A 19,145-nucleotide genomic window follows, 5' to 3' on the forward strand; every position below is an offset into this window, starting at 1 on the left:
GTAATTATATGCGTGACGGTAATAGTAATATAAGCTCAAACAGTGCTAAAAATGGACAAAATCTTTAGGTTGTGAGGGTGGGGGCACCATGCTTAAGTGGTTCTGCTGTTACTTGACTGGCCAATTCCTGAAGGTGGTGCTGAAGGGTTGTATAGGGTTCCATTTTGTTCTTCTTGCTGTCGAACAACTACTTGAAACCACAGGAAGAAATCATCTGTGGATTTGAAGTGAGGGGGTCCAATACATGCATGACCCACTCCCAGCTTTATTTCTCTGTAACCGTTGGATCTGTGGACATTCTGAGCAGGCGCCTGGAAAAGGTCATGGGGTGGTTGAGGGCCAATAAATTGAAGCTCAGTCCAGACAAGGCTGAGGTGCTCTTGGTCCATGGAGAAGCTACTTGAGGCCTCTGGAGTCAGCCTGTCCCGGAAGGAGTTGCACTCCCCCTGAAGAAGCAGGTTCCTGGCTTGAAGTTGCTGCTACATCCTGGCCTGTGGTTGAAGGCTCGGTTCTCCTCCATGGCATGTAGCGCCTTTTATTAGCATGATGTAGTCACAGTGATTCATGCTGTGGTCACATCCAGGATACATTACTGTAAGGCACTCTACATGTGGCTACATTTGAAAATGGCCCAAAAATTTCAGTTGGCCAGGCTATTGTTGGTTGTTGATTAGGGGAATTGTATCCTTCCTGTGCTGAAAAAATCTTCCCTGTTTGTAGGCACAATTCAAAGTATTGGTTCTTACCCTGTAAGGCCCTAAATGCTCTGGGGCCAGGATACTTGAAGGACAATTTCTACTCATACTGTGCAATCTGCTAATTAACATCTGCCTCCCAAGTCCTGCTCTCTGTGCTCCCACCTTCAGAGATGAGGCCAAGTGGTGACTAGAATAGGGGCATTTTCTGCAGTGCCCCCCTTGCATTTGTAATGCTCTCCTCCTTTAGGACAACCAGACTGTCTATCAGGTACCAAACTGACAACCAGACTGTCTATCAGGTACCAAACTGAAACATGTCTTTTAACCTAGGCTTTTAATAAAGGAGTTCATCTGTTTAGCTGTTTTATAACCTCCTTGTGGTCTGAGGTATGTTTTATGGATAGCTTTGTGGTGTCTTTATTTTCCTGGCTTATTTTTATTGATAATTTATTATGATTTTATGGTGTTTTTACTTGTAAGCCGCTTCAAACAGGACTCTGGAGAGGCAGCTTAAACGTTTCCTAAACAAATAAATAAGGAATGTTTTATTCATACATTAGACATTAAAAGTTTTATTATTTTATTTGAACAGAAAACATTTCAAGAAGGACCCTCATGTGTTCCTTTGTTTGGGAGGTAAAAATATGCTAGTAGTGACAGCTAGTAGTTAAAAAATACATATTTGGGTGTATTGTAATTGCCTTGTGCTTTTGAAGCACTCTCTGATATTACATTATTTTTCTTTCCTGAAGGAACCAAGGCAACACACACACACTGTATGGAATTTCACCTTCTTTTTCCTGTCATATTTCTTCTTTCTGTTGTCTTTTGTCCAGGAGTGGCCATACGCTGCTGGCCTTCTGGTTTTCTCGCCAAGAGGGGAAGCTCAACAGACAGCAGACGATTGAGCTGGGCCACCATATTCTCAAAGCACACATCTTCAAGGTAGGAAGAGGTCGTACTATGATGTGTCTGCCATGACTTTTGAGTACTAATGCGATTGGTATCTTCAGCATGTGTGAAGAATTTAACAATAGGACTGAGAATGTTTCTTTTGCAGGGGCTGAGCAAGAAAGTGGGGGTCTCCTCGTCCATTCTCCAAGGGCTATGGATTTCCTACAGCACAGAAGGCCTCTCCATGGCTCTGGCCTCTCTGCGGAACTTGTATACCCCCAACATCAAGGTATGGAGATGTGAGCCAGCATCTGTCCTTCAGGAGGCCCCCTACTCTTGAGGGTCTAATGAAGCCGGGGGCCAGCACCAGGCCCAGGGCACAGAGGGGCTCCAGCTCAGGCAGTCTGCAGAGATTTCTGTCTTTCTTTGTCTTGGGGAGCAGCAGTGGGGCTAGATCGGGACCTCAGCTGGCCACTGAAATGGCCTCCTCATGCCCTCAGCGGAGACACAACCAAGACGTTTGCAAATTTTCTGTTTCTTGCAGTGGTGCTCTAGCTGTTTGGTATGTCAAGGAAAGCTTGGATTCTCACCCAGTTGGCGTTGGGGAGGCTGGAGGAAGAGAAGGGCTTCCTTCCATTCCATGCCATTCCACCATCCTGAGCTTTTCCATTGGCATTTTTTGCTTCCTGACCGTTCCTGTGCGGTGGAAACTGGCTCATGTATTAATACTGATTTCCATGTGAACTTAGCAACACAGATTGCTTCTCCCCACAGATTGCTTCTCCCCATCTCCATTGCCTGGACTTTAGCCTTTTTTCTCTTCAAGAAGAATTCTGAGTTCTCTTTTCATTAATATTATTCTTTTTCCACTTTATTTGATTTCTAACTAACATAGAAAATGCAAGGTAATGAATAAGATAAAACATAAAGTCTCTGGAAACCTTGTAGTGATGAGCGGCTAATTTTCAGGCCTCAGAAATTGAGGAAAGATGAGAGAAAAAGCATTGCCTTATCTGCTTTCTTTCTTCCTGATCTTCTCCTCAGAGGCCTTCCAGTGGAACTGGGTGGGCTTTTGCTCTAACTGGGTAAAAAGGTCCTTGAGAATCAGAACCACATCCTAACAACAAGGGCCATTTTGCATTCTTTTTTGCTTGCAACGGTTGGCAGGCTGGCACCAACTGAGTCCTACCAAGCAATGCCCCAGGGCACACCAGAGTGACTTGTGAGAGAAAAGCCCTGCTGGATCAGACCCAGGCCCATCAATTTCAGCAGTCTGTTCACACAGTGGACAACCAGGGTCCTCTAGGAAACCCACAAATAAGACGGCTGCAGCAGCAGCATCCTGCCTGTGTTCCTTTACAGCACCTAATATAATAGGCATGCTCCTCCGATCCTGGAGAAAATAGGTCTGCATCATGACTGGTATCCATTTTGACTAGTAGCCGTGGATAGCCTTATCCTCCATGAACATGTCCACTCCCCTCTTAAAGCCTTCCAAGTTAGCAGCCAGCACCACATCCTGGGGCAGGGAGTTCCACAATTTAAAACAGAGCCAGCCCTTACAGGGATCGAACCCATGACCTTGGCATGATTAGCTCTAACCAACTGAGCTAACTGGCCACCTTAGAATAGTCTTCTATTAGTCCAAAACTCTTCTTCCTGCTGTGCTTGGAATGTACCAGCTGGTACTGTTCCCCTTCAAGATGGTGAATGCCAAGGCCCTGAATTCTTCTCTAGCTTGGGTTGTGTGTCTGAGCCAGAGAGGAACTGCCCTGCCTGCCCTTCCTTCCACAGTCAGCTTTTCGCAGCAGCCCTGGCTGGTGGCATTTGTGGCAACTGTTCCTGGCCAGTGAGCTGACAGGCAAGCCAAGAAGGGCTCTGCGCCCAGCCCTTCTTCCCTAGCACCTCAGATGCTGTTTCCTAACATCTGAGGCACGCCTGGGGTATGAATACCTCAGCTCCTGAGCCCAGTTATTAATCCAGATGGTGTATGTGTGGGGGGGGGGGGGTAGTGATCTTGCCTCTAGATTTAGTTGAGAAAAAATGTGGGCCTCAGCTACTAGAATTGTTAGAAATGCTCCTCTATCCTGTTCCCCTTTCTCTCTTGCTGTTTAGGTCAGTCGGTTGCTGATTTTAGGAGGTGCCAACGTCAATTACAGGACAGAGGTGCTGAACAATGCCCCGATTTTATGCGTCCAGTCACATCTGGGCTATGCTGAGATGGTGGCTCTGCTGCTGGAGTTTGGAGCGAACGTCGATGCCTCTTCTGAAAGTGGCCTGACGCCACTGGGTTATGCAGCCGCTGCTGGCTATCTAAGCATTGTGGTGCTCTTGTGCAAGAAGCGAGCCAAGGTGAGGACAGGGGCTGGTGCCTGCTTGTGGCCTTTAGTGGGATGGGTGTGGAGCAGGAGCACCCTGGGTTAAGCCCTTCCTCAAGAAGTTCAGAACAGAAAAGAAACGGTGGTTTGGGGTTGCAGCTTTGCACCTGCCTTGAAACTGGGCCTCAGGTTTCCTCAGAAAGAGATGGGTTAAAGTTAGACAGGAATTCTAAAATGTGAATTCAGGGTAGATTAGGCTGCATTTAGATGTCACAGTAAACCAAGCTTTGTTAATGATTCTTTGATTACACTCCAGTTTACTGTGATGTCCAAATGTAGACCGCCCAACAAACGATGTTGATTGGTGGCTGCTAAACCCAAATTCTAAGACATAGTTTGTATCTGGTTTGTTAACTGCAATTAAATAGATGCTGATTATGGTACACAGAGGAACAAAGCCTGTTGAGAGAAAATCAGCCTGGCTTCTGCAAAGGGAAGTCTTGCCTCACCAACCTTTTGGAATTCTTTGAGAAAGTGAACAAGCATGTAGACAACGGTGACCCGGTAGACATTATGTACTTGGACTTTCAAAAGGCTTTTGACAAGGTACCTCACCAAAGACTCCTGAGTAAGCTTAACAGTCATGGAATAAGAGGACGGGTCCTCTTATTGATGAAAAGTTGGTTAAATGACAGGAAGCAGGGAGTAGGTATAAATGGGCAGTTTTCGCACTGGAGGGAAGTGAGCCGTGGGGTCTTACTATGGTTCATAAATTATCTGGATTTGGGGGTAAGCAGTATAGTGGCCAGATCTGCAGATGATACCAGATTATTCAGGATGGTGAAAACCAAGGCAGATTGCGAAGAGCTTCGGGAAGATCTCTTCCCAAATTGGGCGAATGGGTGAGTTTGTAGCAAATAAAGCTCAGTGTAGGCAACTATAAGATAACAAAAAATCTTAATTTAAAATATATGCCGTTGTGGTCTGCACTGGCAAAGACTGAGAGAGAAAGAGATCTTGGGATTAAGGGAGCATGTATGTGCATGTAGAATGCCATCAAATTGGTAGGCAATAGATTCAGGATGGACAAAAGGAAGTTGCTCTTTATTTCTAAAATTTATGTTATTTATAGTGCCCCTTTCTCACTGAGACTTAAGGTTAGTTACACAGTGTATGTCAATATAATCAGTCAGATCCACTAAGACATCCAGTAAACATAATAGGATTAGGATTGCAGAAATCTGAAATCAAGCCAGTGTGATGTAGTGCTTCATCTTCGGTCTTCAAGTGTAGCCCCGCATAGGTTTTTCAAGCTTTAGCCGCTAGGTGGCGCTGCACACCGGAGCCATGTAGGCATTCCCACTTGAACCATCCTGTGCTCCCTGCAAGCTGTGCCCCTTCCCTCAGTTCCTTTTTCATTGCTGTCGAAGTCAGTCGCATCTAGCCAAGCTCTGTGAGTTACCTTGCTGAAGGAACTTTTGATTCAGTATTCAGGGAGGTTATTCTTCATCCCCCGGGTGAGGATCGACCCTTTTGTTCTTCTCCTTTGGTTTTTTTGCCATGGCTCAGAAGTTTGTTTAAAAATGCATTCAGTGTATTGTGAAATTAACCCAGACTGATGAGCTTGAGTTCCACCTGCTCTCTGTCTGGGAGAGGGGCACAGTGTGGCCACTTGTAAGGCTTGCCAAAAATTTACCACCAAGGCAAAAAACTACAGGGCTGCAAAGTTGAAAGCTGCTCTGTGGCAGCAAGCCCTCAGGTTGGTAGTAACCCCGGCAAAATCTGCCTCGGAACTGACCCGACCTTCGGAGGGTTCATTGACGGCATGAGTAAGATTGGTCTCTTCGAACCGTGGTTCGGAACCAAAGCACCATCAGAACAGATCTTCATCACCAGTTCCGTGATATTCATCGGAACCTCCCACCAAACATCCAAAGCTGAAGGAGGCCAAGGAGAAGAGAAAGGAAAAGTGCCCATCAGAACCAGAATGTGCTCGTTTGTTGGATCCGACTCCAGGACATTCACCAGAGGTCCAGGAGGTGCTTCCTCCTCCTCCAAAGACTTCTTGCCCAAGGCTCAAGTCACCTCGCATGTCTTTTTCTGAGGGTGAGCTGGATCCGGGTTGGGATGCCCCACTGGATCGGGAGCCTGGACTGGGTCATTCATGGAGGACCCACTTTGGATACTTCAGTCATTGGGTATGTCCCCGATGGGTGGAAGAGATTGGGGCAAATGTTATGGAGATCACCCCAATCATTTTTTGTACCCGGATTCGTTCTTCAGGGACTCAAGATCTGCATCAGCCAGGATCTCTAGGAGACTTCCATCCCCCATACAGGAGGCTGAAGGAGAGGGTTCGGAGGTGTTTCCGCCCAGTTCTGAAGCTGGCTCCGAGGGAGCGTCGGAATCCAGCCCTGATGAGGCTGTTAGCCACTCTTTCAATGCATCCCCAACTGAGGATCTCTGCATGTATGTGGAACAGATGTTGAGAATGGCCAAAGCATTGGATGTCATGGTCTCGATCTCGGCACATCAACATAATGACATGTATCTGGGAAGGTTATATGTAGATTCACCAGGGGTTGTTGCCTTCCCAATGCCACAGGGACTTCTGGACTCTGTCATTGAGATTTGGCAAAAGCCAGCTTCCATGCTTGCCACTGCCAGGAGAGTGGAGGGGTTTTACACGATACAGAAGGAGTCTGCCCCTTTTCTTTCCATGCATCCACTGCCATCTTCTCTGATAACAAAGGGGTCAGCCCTCTGATAACAAAGGGGTCAGCCCAAATGAAAACAAGGGGTCAGCCATTCCAGCATGCCTTCCCTGCTGATAAAGAAGGAAAGAAATTGGATGCTTTGAGCCGGAAGGGGTACTCCATTGCTGCCCTGAGTATGCGCATCTCGAACTACCAAGCGTGCAGCTCCCCCTAGCGGCTAAAGCTCGAAAAACCTCCGGTAGCAGGCCTGCACAAATGCAGTCCCCTATGTGTGCCTGCACTGAAGACCTCGATGAACGGCAGTTACAGGAATGCCAGGAGGGTGGGAGCCTCCATGACTTCATCAGGCAGGCTGTTCCATCAGGTGAGAGCCACAATGGAGAATATGCAGATGACCCTGATCAGAGAAGCAAAGCTGCCATGGCAGAGCAAAGGGCGAGTGGCTGTCATGCAGTCATGAAGGACCAAGGTCAAGAAGGGCTTTAAAAGTAGCTTTGAAAGAGCCCAGTAACTGATGGGCAGTCAATGGAGTGACTGCAGAATGGGAGTAATATGCATCCTCCGCCCAGCTCCTGATGATATCCAAACCCATCAAGATATGGCCTTGGCCTCTATGCCTTGTTTGTTGCCCCCACACTGTGTGAAACAGAAGGGGACCAGTCAGAAGTTGCTCTGATCCATCTTCAATGTCATAAGAGAACTCTTAAGAGGAAGAGGAAGACTCCTCGAGGGAGACGAGCCCCCATTGCACTAGAGGCTCCTTACATCCCAAAGCCTCCAGTGGAAGACCTGTTTGCCTTCTCTACCACAATAGGCACCCATTCAAGAGCCAGTGTAAGAAACAGGCAAGGACCCCTGTGAATGGCCCATCAACCTCCAGTAACCCCAGTTTCTTCCAGGAATGAAGAAAGTGGATAGCCTAGACAAGGTGAAGAAGTACTTACCCGTTATCTCAAGACATCTCACACTGCACTCCCATGCAGAAGAGCAACACTCTCTAGATCTTTGCAGGCTCCATCTGTGACTAGGGCTGTTGAAAAAAAATTTCGGTAAAATTCAGATTCAGCAAAATTCAGCCCGTTTTAATTCGGGAAATGCTGAACTCCCCCGATTCGGATCCGTGGAATTTGGCGCCAAGTTCCGAGTTCGGGGGAAAATTCAGCCAAATAAAGCCATTAAAACGCATTTGCTCCTTTCTGCGGCTCCGGGGGGGGGCATTTTTGGGGGTAGAAGTCCTAACCTTTCAGGGTAGCTTGAGGGGACCTTTCTTGCAAGAACCCCCAGGTTTTGTAAAGATCGGGTCAGGGGGTCCCGAGATATGGGTCCCGGAAGGGGTCGCCCCCCCAAAAAATCGCCCACAGGAATAAAGCCACTTAAAACACATTGGCGGCATTCCGTGGCTCCGGGAGGCATTTTGGGGGGTAGAGGTCCCAAACTTTCCAGGTAGCTTTAGGGGACCCTTCTTGCAAGAACCCCCAGGCTTTGTAAAGATTGGGTCAGGGGGTCCCGAGATATGGGTCCCGGAAGGGGTCACCCCCCCAAAATCGCCCACAGGAATAAAGCCACTTAAAGCACATTGGCGGCATTCCGTGGCTCCGGGGGGGCATTTTGGGGGCTAGAGGTCCCAAACTTTCAGGGTAGCTTGAGGGGACCCTTCTTGCAAGAATCCTTAAGTTTTGTGAAGATTGGATCTGAGGGTCCCGAGATATGGGGTCCCCCCCAACTGCCCATTGGGATGAATGGGATCAGGCGATCCTGAATGTGCATCTCTACAGAGCGGCAAATACAAGGCAAAACCTCTGGTGCATAAATGGCCAGAGAGTCGTGAGAGATCCTGTGCAGCAGCTGCTGCCCTGCTTTTGCTGGAACAGAAGACATCCACAGTTTGACCCATTTTGGGGCTTTTATCTATAACTTTTTTCCTGTGTGGGGGGAGGGGAAGGAGATTCTGTGTGTGTGTGTGTGTGTGAGGGGGGAAGCCAAAGTGGGGTGGGTTTGATTGCCTCTGTGTGGGACTGTGCTATCTCCTGTTTTCATCGGTTGCCAACTTTGTCTGGAATTAACTGTGGGTCAGTGAGTCTCTCTCGGCTGGCTGCTATTGTTTCCAATGGGCTGTGCAGCCACTTCTGTTGTTTGTAATGGGCTAGCCTGGCATTCCTTGTAGTGCATCCCCTGTAATGTATTTTCAGTGGAGTCAATGCAAGTCAACTGACATTCCCCTCTTCCATTATCTTCAATAGGCTGGGCAGCCTCTCCCATTGTTTCCAATGGGCTGACTTGTCATTCCTTTTAGTACATCCCTTTTAATGGCTTTATTCCCCCGGGCTGGGGTAATTGTATGACCCAACTGCTGAGGCAGCCAGACCCCCGGCTGAGCAGATGGGGGGACCCCTTCCAGGTCCCATATCTTGGGACCCCCTGACCCAATCTTTACAAAACTTGGGGGTTCTTGCAAGAAGGGCCCCCTCAAGCTACCCTGAACGTTTGGGACCTCTACCCCCCAAAATGCCCCCTGGAGCCACAGAATGCCGCCAATGTGCTTTAAGTGGCTTTATTCCTGTGGGTGATTTTGGGGGGGCAACCCCTTCCAGGCCCCATATCTCGGGACCCCCTGACCCAATCTTTACAAAACTTGGGGGTTCTTGCAAGAAGGGTCTCCTCAAGCTACCCTGAAAGTTTGGGACCTCTACCCCCCAAAATGCCCCCCGGAGCCGTGGAATGCCGCCAATGTGCACACGCACATACCCCCACACGGGGATCTCTCTCACACACAAACAGATGCTCTCTCTTTCTCTCCCCGGGCTGCGCAGCAGCTGGGCTCATACACTCAACCGCGACTGATTGGCCAGAAGAAGACCCAGCTTGGCCACCAATTGGCCGCAGGAGAATGCTGCTAGTTGCTTATTAACTGATGGTTATGCTGCTGATTCGGAGACCCTGAATTTGCTGAATTTATTCGGCAATCGCCCCGAACCTGCTGAATTCGGCACGTTGTTTTCCCACCTTTTTTGAGTTCGGTACCATCCGAACTGATAACCACCGAATCGGGAGAAATTCGGCTGTTTATTCGGTTCGGACGAACCAAATCGACAGCCCTATCTGTGACTACAGGAAGGAATGGATTAATCAGCAGCTTCTGTAAGCCTTCAGTTGAGATTCAAAAAAAGTTAGATCCAAAAACAATTTGCTAAGGCCTGTTTTGAGAACGTGGTTGCAGAGCATCTCCACATCATCATCATCATCATATCATTATCATCATCTTACATTCTAATAGTGAAGTCAGCCAAATCGGAGGATACTCAAATCCAGAGACTGAAGCTGTGAATGGGCAAGACAGAGCTTTCTACAAACATGAAAAACACCCCAAGTTTGCTGAAAAATCTGAAATAAAAGTACATTAGGGAGTTTTTAAAACCCCAAAATGATAAAAGGAGCTCCTGTAGCTTTTAATAAACAAAATTATTCCCTCAGTGGCTGTTGCTAGGCAACCACTGCATTCCAGGTTTGGGCTTTCTGTGAGTAGAAGGCAGGGGAAGGGGGCAGGGCCCTTTCAGTGAAGACTCATAGCTCCAGGTTGGGAAATTCCTTGAGACTTTGGCGTGGAATCTGGGAGGGCAGGGTTTGGGGAGGGGAGAGTCCTTAGCCAGATATAATGCCAGAGTCTCCCCTCCAAAGTAGGCATTTTTTCCAGGGTAACAGATTTCTGTAATTTGAGACCAGTTGTTAAAAAAAGGAAAGTTTGTAGTTTTGTTTGTAGTTTTCAGTGAATGTTTTGTTTCATGTTTTAGAAGTGATAGCAATACTGGGAGATTCCTTCAAGCTGACTTTACTGGTTAGAATGGCATTCAGTGGTTTTGACTGGAGATAAGGGATGATGAGTGGTCTGTTGCTCCTTTTAGAGATTCCCCCCTCCATTCTCTTAAGAACACAACACAACACAAGCCTTGATTGGCATATAAAAAGGAAGAACGTACATTTGGATAAAACCGAGTACAAATAAATAAAATTGGATAAAACCATCCCAAATCAGCCATTAAGGAAAGCTACACACCATTCACGATACCTGATTGCTAGCTGTAAGAACCTTGCCACTGATTCAATTATATTTGAGTTTTGTGTGGTCATAAGATAGGATGTCCTTATTTCACCAGAGAGCCATTCCCTGTTTACGAACTGTGGGTCAATGAATTGGGATCAGCTACAAGCATAAAAGCAACAATTGAAAAGGAAATGCACAAGGGATTCAATTTCACCATTCCCACTGGGGCAAACTGTCCGCAAATGGGATTTTATTAAATCTTCCATATATAAAGGCGGAGGGTAGTGCATTTAGCCTGGCAAGCATATTTGCTCTACGCTGTTGCTGTGCAGTTAGACACGTAAAGTATAGTGCTATATGTTGTCTATTTGGCCAAGGCTCCCAACTCAAGGGGGAACATCTACTGCTTGCATGGCTTCTAAGCTCCTGCATTTCTATGTCTAAAAGTCTACGTCTGATCACATCAAAGGCTGACTTTTCTGTAAGGCAATACAGGGAGTCTAAAGAAATCCCTATTGATCTTAAGAAGAGACTAATAAGTGTAATGATGGGCTTTCCAGGTTGTTGCCAATCCACGTAGTGCAGCAGTTGTTTGTCCTGAGGGATTTGTCTTGGGTACTAATGGCTTTTCATTATGCTTTTTAAACAGCCATGTCATCATGGATGGCTAAGCCCTCTGAGCCATGAAGAATTCTTGACAGGATTTGGAGTGGTCCAAAGGCCAGATTTCCCTTCTGCCCATTGGTGTCTTGTTACATGCAGGGAGGCAGACACAAAACCTTGGTAGGCCATACAGGTGAAAGGCCATGTAATTCATGTTAGATGTGAGCAATTTACTGTGGGCATAAGGAAGAGGACATCAGTAAAATCCACCATGGGTGGGCTGTGTCTTGCCCAGAGAAACATGGTGGATGGATGAATGCAGCAATGTTATGAGAACAAGGATCATAATGAAAGCAGTCAGTTTTAGCTGTATTGGGTATTTTTTTTCCTGTCTTTGCAAAGGTGGATCACTTGGATAAGAATGGCCAGTGTGCCCTGGTACATGCAGCTCTCCGAGGCCACCTGGAGGTTGTCAAGTTCTTGATTCAGTGTGACTGGGCAATGCCTGGGCAGCAGCAGGGGGTGTTCAAGAAGAGCCAGGCCATCCAGCAGGCCCTCATTGCAGCTGCCAGCATGGGATATGCCGAGGTACGTTGCCGCTCATGGCCTAAGCCACATTAAAAAGCAAAACTCTGAACAACAAAAGGGGGCTTTAGACTTAGAGGCATGGAGTCACTGAACTGGTCTTTCTCTCCTTATGAGGTCCAGTATGATACAGTGGAAGACGTGTGTACAGAATCCACCCGAGGGTAGCAGCCACCTCCCTAATTCACAGGGGTCACTCGGTAACTCTCTCTGTCCATACAATAGAACTTCACTTTCTTGACTACGTGGCTACATATCGATGGCTAACAAGTATTGGGCACCTCTCAGTTCTTGTTGAATGTGTGTAGGCTGGAAAGCTGAAAGCAGAAGATTAGATTCAACACATTAGAAGACTGAATTTTACACTTTGGAAGATTAGATTCGACATAGATTTTATCGCAGTGATTTTTTCAAGGGAGAATTGATTGCTTGAGTTAATAATGTTGTATCTGAGACTTTCATCATACTATTTGTGTACGCTCATATCCTATGATTTATAAAAGCTTATTTTGCACAATTGTTTCCAAAAACAAAAAGGTGTGCATGCATTCCTTGCAACGCGAGATAAAATAACTATTGTGTTTGGAATAATAGGGAATTTGTTGACTGTTTCTCCCCTCTTGTTCAGAGCAACTCTTGTTTCAAATGTCAGCAGCATATTTCTAGCATGTGGATTGGTTTCTGAACTGACACGTTTCTTTGCTTTTAGATTGTCTCCTACTTGCTTGATCTTCCAGAAAAAGATGAGGAGGAGGTAGAGCGCGCACAAATCAACAGCTTTGACAGTCTTTGGGGAGAGACAGGTAAATTCTGTAGATTGTGTGTATCTCCCTTCCAAGGCTGTGAATACCTCTTTGCTATATGGAATGCTGTTGGCTGGCCTTCAGGAGATCCAATACAGCTTCCAATTTCTTCTTTTCCCAGGGCGCTGAGTGTCTTGTCACAGTTTGTTCTAGGAAGTGAAAGATTCCATAGTCAGTAAAGGTGTGCAGGTAAAAAAATATTATTTTAATTCTGTATTGGGAGATCAGGAAGGGCAAGCTTATCATCGTTAAATATCAGGAGTATTGTCATGGTACCAGAAAATCATTCTGGAAATACTGGGAATACTCCCAATATTTAATGAAATGAGCTTGCCCTTCCCCACACAGAATTAAAATGGAGGAAGGAAGGCAGACTAAGGGGAAATTCCCTCCTCACTGGTGAGAGTTGAACTTTATTATTTTAAATTTTAAAGGGGCATTGCTTTGTATGTGGGTAGACCTGGCCGCTTTAACATGTAATGCCCCTTTAAAATGTAAATGCTGAAGGTCTGACTCTTAGCTTGGGTGCGGGTGGGGGGCTCCCTGCTTCCTAGCTGCTGATATCCCCAACAGGACTCCCATTTCCAATGTTAACGAGAGTAATAATGCTGGAATGAGGAGTTGTGTCAGGGAGTCAGCAGTGTGTCAGATGTTGCCCACCCAACTAGCTAAACCTAAATATTGTGCATCTTAGCAGAACAGCACTAGGCAACTGCACATCCTGACTTAGTGGGTCTGAAAGTTCAGCCTTGGCCCTGGGGGGAAAAGCCCCTCTGCAACCCAAAGCATCGGAAGGGTAGAACTCCAATGGGTGTATGGGCTGTCTGATGTCTAATGCTCTTGCCTGGCTGGCCATGTGCACAGCTGCTCCTGTACAGCAGACACTTGTTTAAATTTGGGGGAGGCGTTCTGGTGAAATATTGTGTGTGTAAAGTGCCGTCAAGTCACAGCCGACTTATGGCGACCCCTTTTGGGGATTTTCATGGCAAGAGACTAACAGAGGTAGTTTGCCAGTGCCTTCCTCTGCACAGCAACCCTGGACTTCCTTGGTGGTCTCCCATCCAAATACTAACCAGGGCTGACCCTGCTTAGCTTCTGAGATCTGACGAGGTCAGGCTAGCCTGGGCCATCCAGGTCAGGGCGGTGAAATATTAAGTTAGTGTAATTTGTGCAGCATGTACTTTTGTTTGCGATATACATTGTGGGATTCCACTAAGCATAATAAAACAGCCTCTGCACAGAAACTAGGAGCCTTCTTTTATGGGATAGATGGGGAATTCTTGAAGGTACCTCTGCTGACATCCTGTATTTAGGAGCTTTGCTTACAGCTCAGGATAGGAAGCAGAACTGTAGAAAGATTGCCTCTAGGAATGTCCTGACTTTTCCTGAAGCCTCCATAGAAGATGACAGAAGACTGTTATTGCCAAATGGTTCTGTGTCTGGAAAATTACATTACCACCGAGTTCTCTGTAGCGGTCTCTGTAGGCTGATTCACTTATCGCCAGATCCCTAAAATATGCTTTAGCGGCTTCCCAGATACTTAAAGCAGAGCTTTCTGGTTGTTTATTTATTTCAAAATAGATTTGGAGATCCTTTTCTAATTTCCCTTTTACTTTTTGATTATTTAAGAGTTCTTTATTTAATATCCAAGAGCGATGTTTCCTATTATCCGTAGTTAGGCTTAAGTAAATTGGGGCATGATCAGCATAAACCATATTACCTATAGTTGCTTCCTTAACCCTATTCTTGATTGAGTTAGAAATCAAGAAATGATCTATCCTTGAATAAGACTCATGAGAGTTTGAAAAAAAGTATAGTCTTTCTCCTTAGGGTTATGTTCTCTCCACACATAAATGAGCTGAAATAAATCAGTACTGTTACACATCAATTTACCCAAGGAGGTTTGCCTTTTTTAGTGTTCTTACTACTTTCTTTAGATCTTTTATCTTCTTCTAAATTCATTACATTGTTAAAGTCCCCTCCTAGCACTAAGTCTCCCTCTACAAAGTCTATCAATTGGTTATGTAAATCATTATAAAATTGCTGCTGTTGATGGTTAGGAGCATAGATATTGCCTAAAGTTATATTTTTCCCAAACAGTTCTCCCTTAATGAACAGAAATCTACCTTAAATGATTTTTAATCTGTTTTATGATAAACAATGGCGTTTTAATATAAGTGGCTACACCTTTGCTTTTCTGTGTAGAAGAAGCTGTATATAATTTGCCTAGCTTAGAATTACCCATCAACCATTCTTGATTTCTTTTTAAGTGTGTCTCTTGTATAAAAATAAGATCTGCTTTTTCTTTAACTAGCTGTTAAAAGAGTTTTCCGTTTGCATGGTTCATTTAAGCCATTTACATTAACTGATAATAACTTTAGCAAGCCTTTAGTTAGGAACCTATTTGTTAAGACCTTATTTACAACCTTGGATTTGAAAGATCATTTCTATAGTGTTATCAGTGTCCCAGCAAACACATGAATTAATTTTTACAGATGTAAACCATATTACCTATATAGATATTTCTGGTTCCAAAGGGCTAACTCCATGGTTTGCTGCCCTTAATTCCCCACAATCTTTATGCCCTGATTGTTGCATCCTAACTTCCGTGTCCTCTTTGTCAATCTTTGAGGAGTTAAATATTGTGGTCCTCTTCAGTCTATCCAGTACCATTCTTTGTTCCATTTTAGATAATTTCCCAAACGAGTCCGACACGTTCTCTTCCCATGGGGATAGTGATGCCAAATTCAGCTCATTTGGACTTTCTTGTATTATAGGAGATGATGATGTGGCATTTGTAGTTTGACCTATTTGATTCAGTCTTCCATTTTTAGATCCGTCCTGCTCCTTGATATGAATACTTTGCTTCTGATTAAAGTATATGTCTTTAAACACACTTTGGATCCATATCCCGTAACTGTTCATTGTATTTTTATTCCTGTTAATAAGATCCGGCATCTTCCTTGTTTTAAAGTGCAGAATCAATCTTAGTTTGTTATAGTACCTTGGTAGGTACTGTACATAATTTAAATCAATATCAAATGTTGGAATATTCAAGATAATACACAGATAATGTAGGATCTGCATTACTTCCTCTTGGGCAAGTCTTGGAAACCGAACCTGAAGCCTGTTCCCTTTGTCGTTTACTAACAAATACCCCCTTATTTTTTTCCTTTCCTTTGTTTTTCAAAGTTGAGAGTAAGCCTGTAGGCAGAGATTGTCTGTGCCAGTGCACAGCTCCAAGCTCTGCTGATGCCAGATTGTTGCCCCCATTTGGAGTCATGAAGCAGATGCTTTCCTTTGCATAATCTTCCTTCCAATCAGCCTTTTCTCTCTTCCAGCTCTGACTGCTGCAGCAGGACGAGGCAAGCTGGATGTCTGTCGTCTGCTTCTGGAGCAGGGAGCAGCCGTAGCCCAGGCCAACCGACGCGGGGTTGTTCCTTTGTTCAGCGCCGTTAGACAAGGCCACTGGCAGGTAAGGAACAGGACAGAGCAGCTACTCGGCCTGGATTGTGCCACTGACCTTGATAGACCAAGGGTCTGGTTCAGTAGAAGGCAGCTTCCACTTGCTCACATCATGCAGAAGCAGTGTCTTTCTGCAGCATCTCTGGTGCTGACAGAATGGGAAGAGAAATCCTGGGACGGCCGTGCCATTTGATGAGTCTTGTTGCTGCTGTTTCATCTTTGTAAACAGATGGATACCTGCCTGAGGGCTAAAGTAGATGAGATGCTGTTCTCCTGACAGTCTGTGGAAGTCGTTTTTACTTCTTTTTTTTAATATATTTTTTATTATTTTTCAATAATTGCTATACATCTCATTTGACAATACATCCTATATACCAATCTTTGAATCGATAAAAAATTAAAGAATTATTAGGTGTATGTCTTCAGTATTAAATATAATTAATTATAATTGACTTCCCCACCGACTTCCTCTATCCCTACAGATATCTAGTATCTCCTTTGTATTGATATTTTCTAATCCTTATAAGTCATTATTTTAATGTTATACTTTCCCCTTATTTAATACATTTCGATAAGCAATAATAATATAATATTAATACTAAAGAGAGAAAAAAGAAGAAAATCATTTAAAAAATGAAAACAGAGACATAACAATAATATAATCTAGGGGTTCTCAACCTTGTTGAACCTTGTTGCACTTTTGGAATTCTGTTAGTGAATGCCACAGCAATGACTGCCATGGTTGGGGGGGGGACCAATCACATAATGGCTGGCACAGGGTCTCAGTCCTGTCACAAAACATGGGGGGTGGGTTTCCACAAAATGTTAGGAGAGTCCAAGCCAAGCATGACGGAGGTGGTGGCTGCCTCCAAACGGGTGCTCCTGCAAACACACTCCACTTCCTACTCCAGCAAAGTGGAGGAAAGCAAGGACTGGCTCTGAACTTAGAGGAAGACGCAAGTAAGTGCCAAGAAACACAGATGTTGGGTGTCACTTGATTCATCCAAGACGAAGACTTCAGTTGAACTTGTGGTGCCACTGAAGACACATTTCTCACCAGCACCACCAATCACTTTTCAGAGATCAGATGTGATGTTGCCAAATGGACCAATAAAGAAGTGAAATGAAGTCAGCAGGTTCATCCAGAGCATCTCCTTTGGAGCTGTCTGCAAATAGTGGCTGTGCCTGCTGCACCATCTGAGGGCTTGCCACAGCAACACAATGAAGAAAGCAGTAAGCCTTCCTTGCCCGCAGCAACAGCTGAAGTACAGTCACCTTGCCAGGGCAGTACAGAGACAACCCCATGAGAATGTACCCCCCACTGAGATGTGGGTTGTACATGAGGGTGCAGGGACATACGCTTCTCAGTTTCCTGGGGTGAAACGTGGCCCAGGCCCATACTTTTCCAGGAGCAATTGGGGGTGGGGCCTGGCATGCTGGTGTCACACCAGAGCACCTACATCACTTCTGGTTTAAAACGGAAGAGACACGGGGACACTCAAGCATTTCGTCAAAAACTCTGGTTTACCATAGAATTTGGGGAAATGTTGGAATGTCCTGTAGAATGTTCCAGCATGCCAGGCCTTTCCTCCTCACCAATTTCTACTGCTCAGAAATTTGTGGCATCCCTAATTTGACCCAATTGATAAAGGTACAAAGCATAATATCATGGCACTAAGTTCTGTTCTGCAGCAGCTTTCTCACTTTTGATCAGCAAATGTATGTTATGTATGGCATGATATTTTTGTGGGAAAGAATCATTTCCCTCTTGGGTCTCCTTCCTCAAGGTAAAAAGGATCCGGTTCTAATTTTTGAGAATTACAGGCTACGCTTCACAAAACAGCACACTGATACCTCTAGGCATGACATAGACTGCAGTGGCAAGAGAATGGCAGGTTCTGTGGCCCTAAAAATTCACCCTTGGCTTTGCTGTACCTCCGTGAGCTCAGAAAGTAAAGCAGGAATAAAAGATCTGCTGTGTGATGGAGTGGGTGTTCATCAATGAGACCAATGGCACTTAAGAATGCACCCCAAAATCAACAGCCCATTCCACGGACTCATCCTTACCTGCACCAGACCCCCAAAGCGGAGGCACTGGTTCAGAGGACTACGAAAACCTCCTTTTTGGTCACTGAACAAGCGATCCCCAGGACACAGATTCACTTTCTGACCGTCCTCCTTTAAAATCCACTCAGAATCTTCAGGTGTTTTCCCCAGGTGGACAAACCCCTCTCTCAGGATGAGAGGTAAAATAGTCTACAGTGATGTTGCCTCACAGAACCTAGTAGTTTCCTGGACATGCTGTTTAACTCCAGAAAACACATTCCTGGTATGGAGACAGAGACCCTGTCTCTCCTGTAACACAACTAAGCAGTTTCAGTGTTTGGCCAGTAACAGAAATAGCTTTATTGAATAGAAAAATTAGAAAAAGATTTAAAAACACAAGCTACGGTTTTGTAGCAAGACACAACAATAAAACAACAAATCTGCCTAGCTAAACACTAAGGTTCTTGCATAGCATAGATGTTACTTAAAGCTTGAGTCTAATTGGCAGCATCTCTGGCAAGAAGGAGGGGGAGTAGAAGGAATGTCCTAACTTCTGAATAGCTAAACTTATGGAGAAGCAGGCTGCAAACAGGTGACCCTTAGCAACCAACCAACAGGCTTCAAGCTAGTGCGAGCTAATTCAGCGTTCCCAAGGAATGACCGAAGTTATCCCTTTCATCTCAGTTTCCCAGATGTAACACACAAACTAATTAATGGAGGCTTGAGAACCTGTTCTTGAATCAGTCTGCTGATGGGACAGCTGGGCCTCTGGTGGAAAATTACAAGCAAGACAAGATGGATTCCGCCTATCTTGACACCTGGTCTTTGAAATTGAGGCAGTTCTGTTTGCTACACAGCAGGGTTGGGGATCCATTGTAATGTGCAGCGATCTCAGATTGCTGCACCTTTATTTCCACTGACACATCTTCTCACGGCACCCACCTGACCGATGCCACTGCCCTCTATGTGTTCAGCCT

The 19,145-nt window shown here is 45.3% G+C and overlaps 1 protein-coding gene across 2 annotated transcripts in view; it reads left to right on the forward strand.

The window, feature by feature from the left end:
* Window positions 1–19,145, forward strand: part of TANC2 (tetratricopeptide repeat, ankyrin repeat and coiled-coil containing 2) — a 287,584-nt gene that overhangs the window by 247,459 nt on the left and 20,980 nt on the right. For both annotated transcript variants that reach the window (XM_056863337.1, XM_056863338.1), the window contains 6 exons: window positions 1,535–1,643; window positions 1,759–1,881; window positions 3,708–3,944; window positions 11,672–11,857; window positions 12,564–12,657; window positions 15,999–16,132. In XM_056863337.1, coding sequence (XP_056719315.1) covers window positions 1,535–1,643; window positions 1,759–1,881; window positions 3,708–3,944; window positions 11,672–11,857; window positions 12,564–12,657; window positions 15,999–16,132 — 883 coding nt within the window. The remainder of the gene's footprint in view (window positions 1–1,534; window positions 1,644–1,758; window positions 1,882–3,707; window positions 3,945–11,671; window positions 11,858–12,563; window positions 12,658–15,998; window positions 16,133–19,145) is intronic.

This window comes from Euleptes europaea, chromosome 18 (genome assembly GCF_029931775.1).
Source record: "Euleptes europaea isolate rEulEur1 chromosome 18, rEulEur1.hap1, whole genome shotgun sequence".
In the NCBI taxonomy this organism is placed as follows: domain Eukaryota; kingdom Metazoa; phylum Chordata; class Lepidosauria; order Squamata; family Sphaerodactylidae; genus Euleptes; species Euleptes europaea.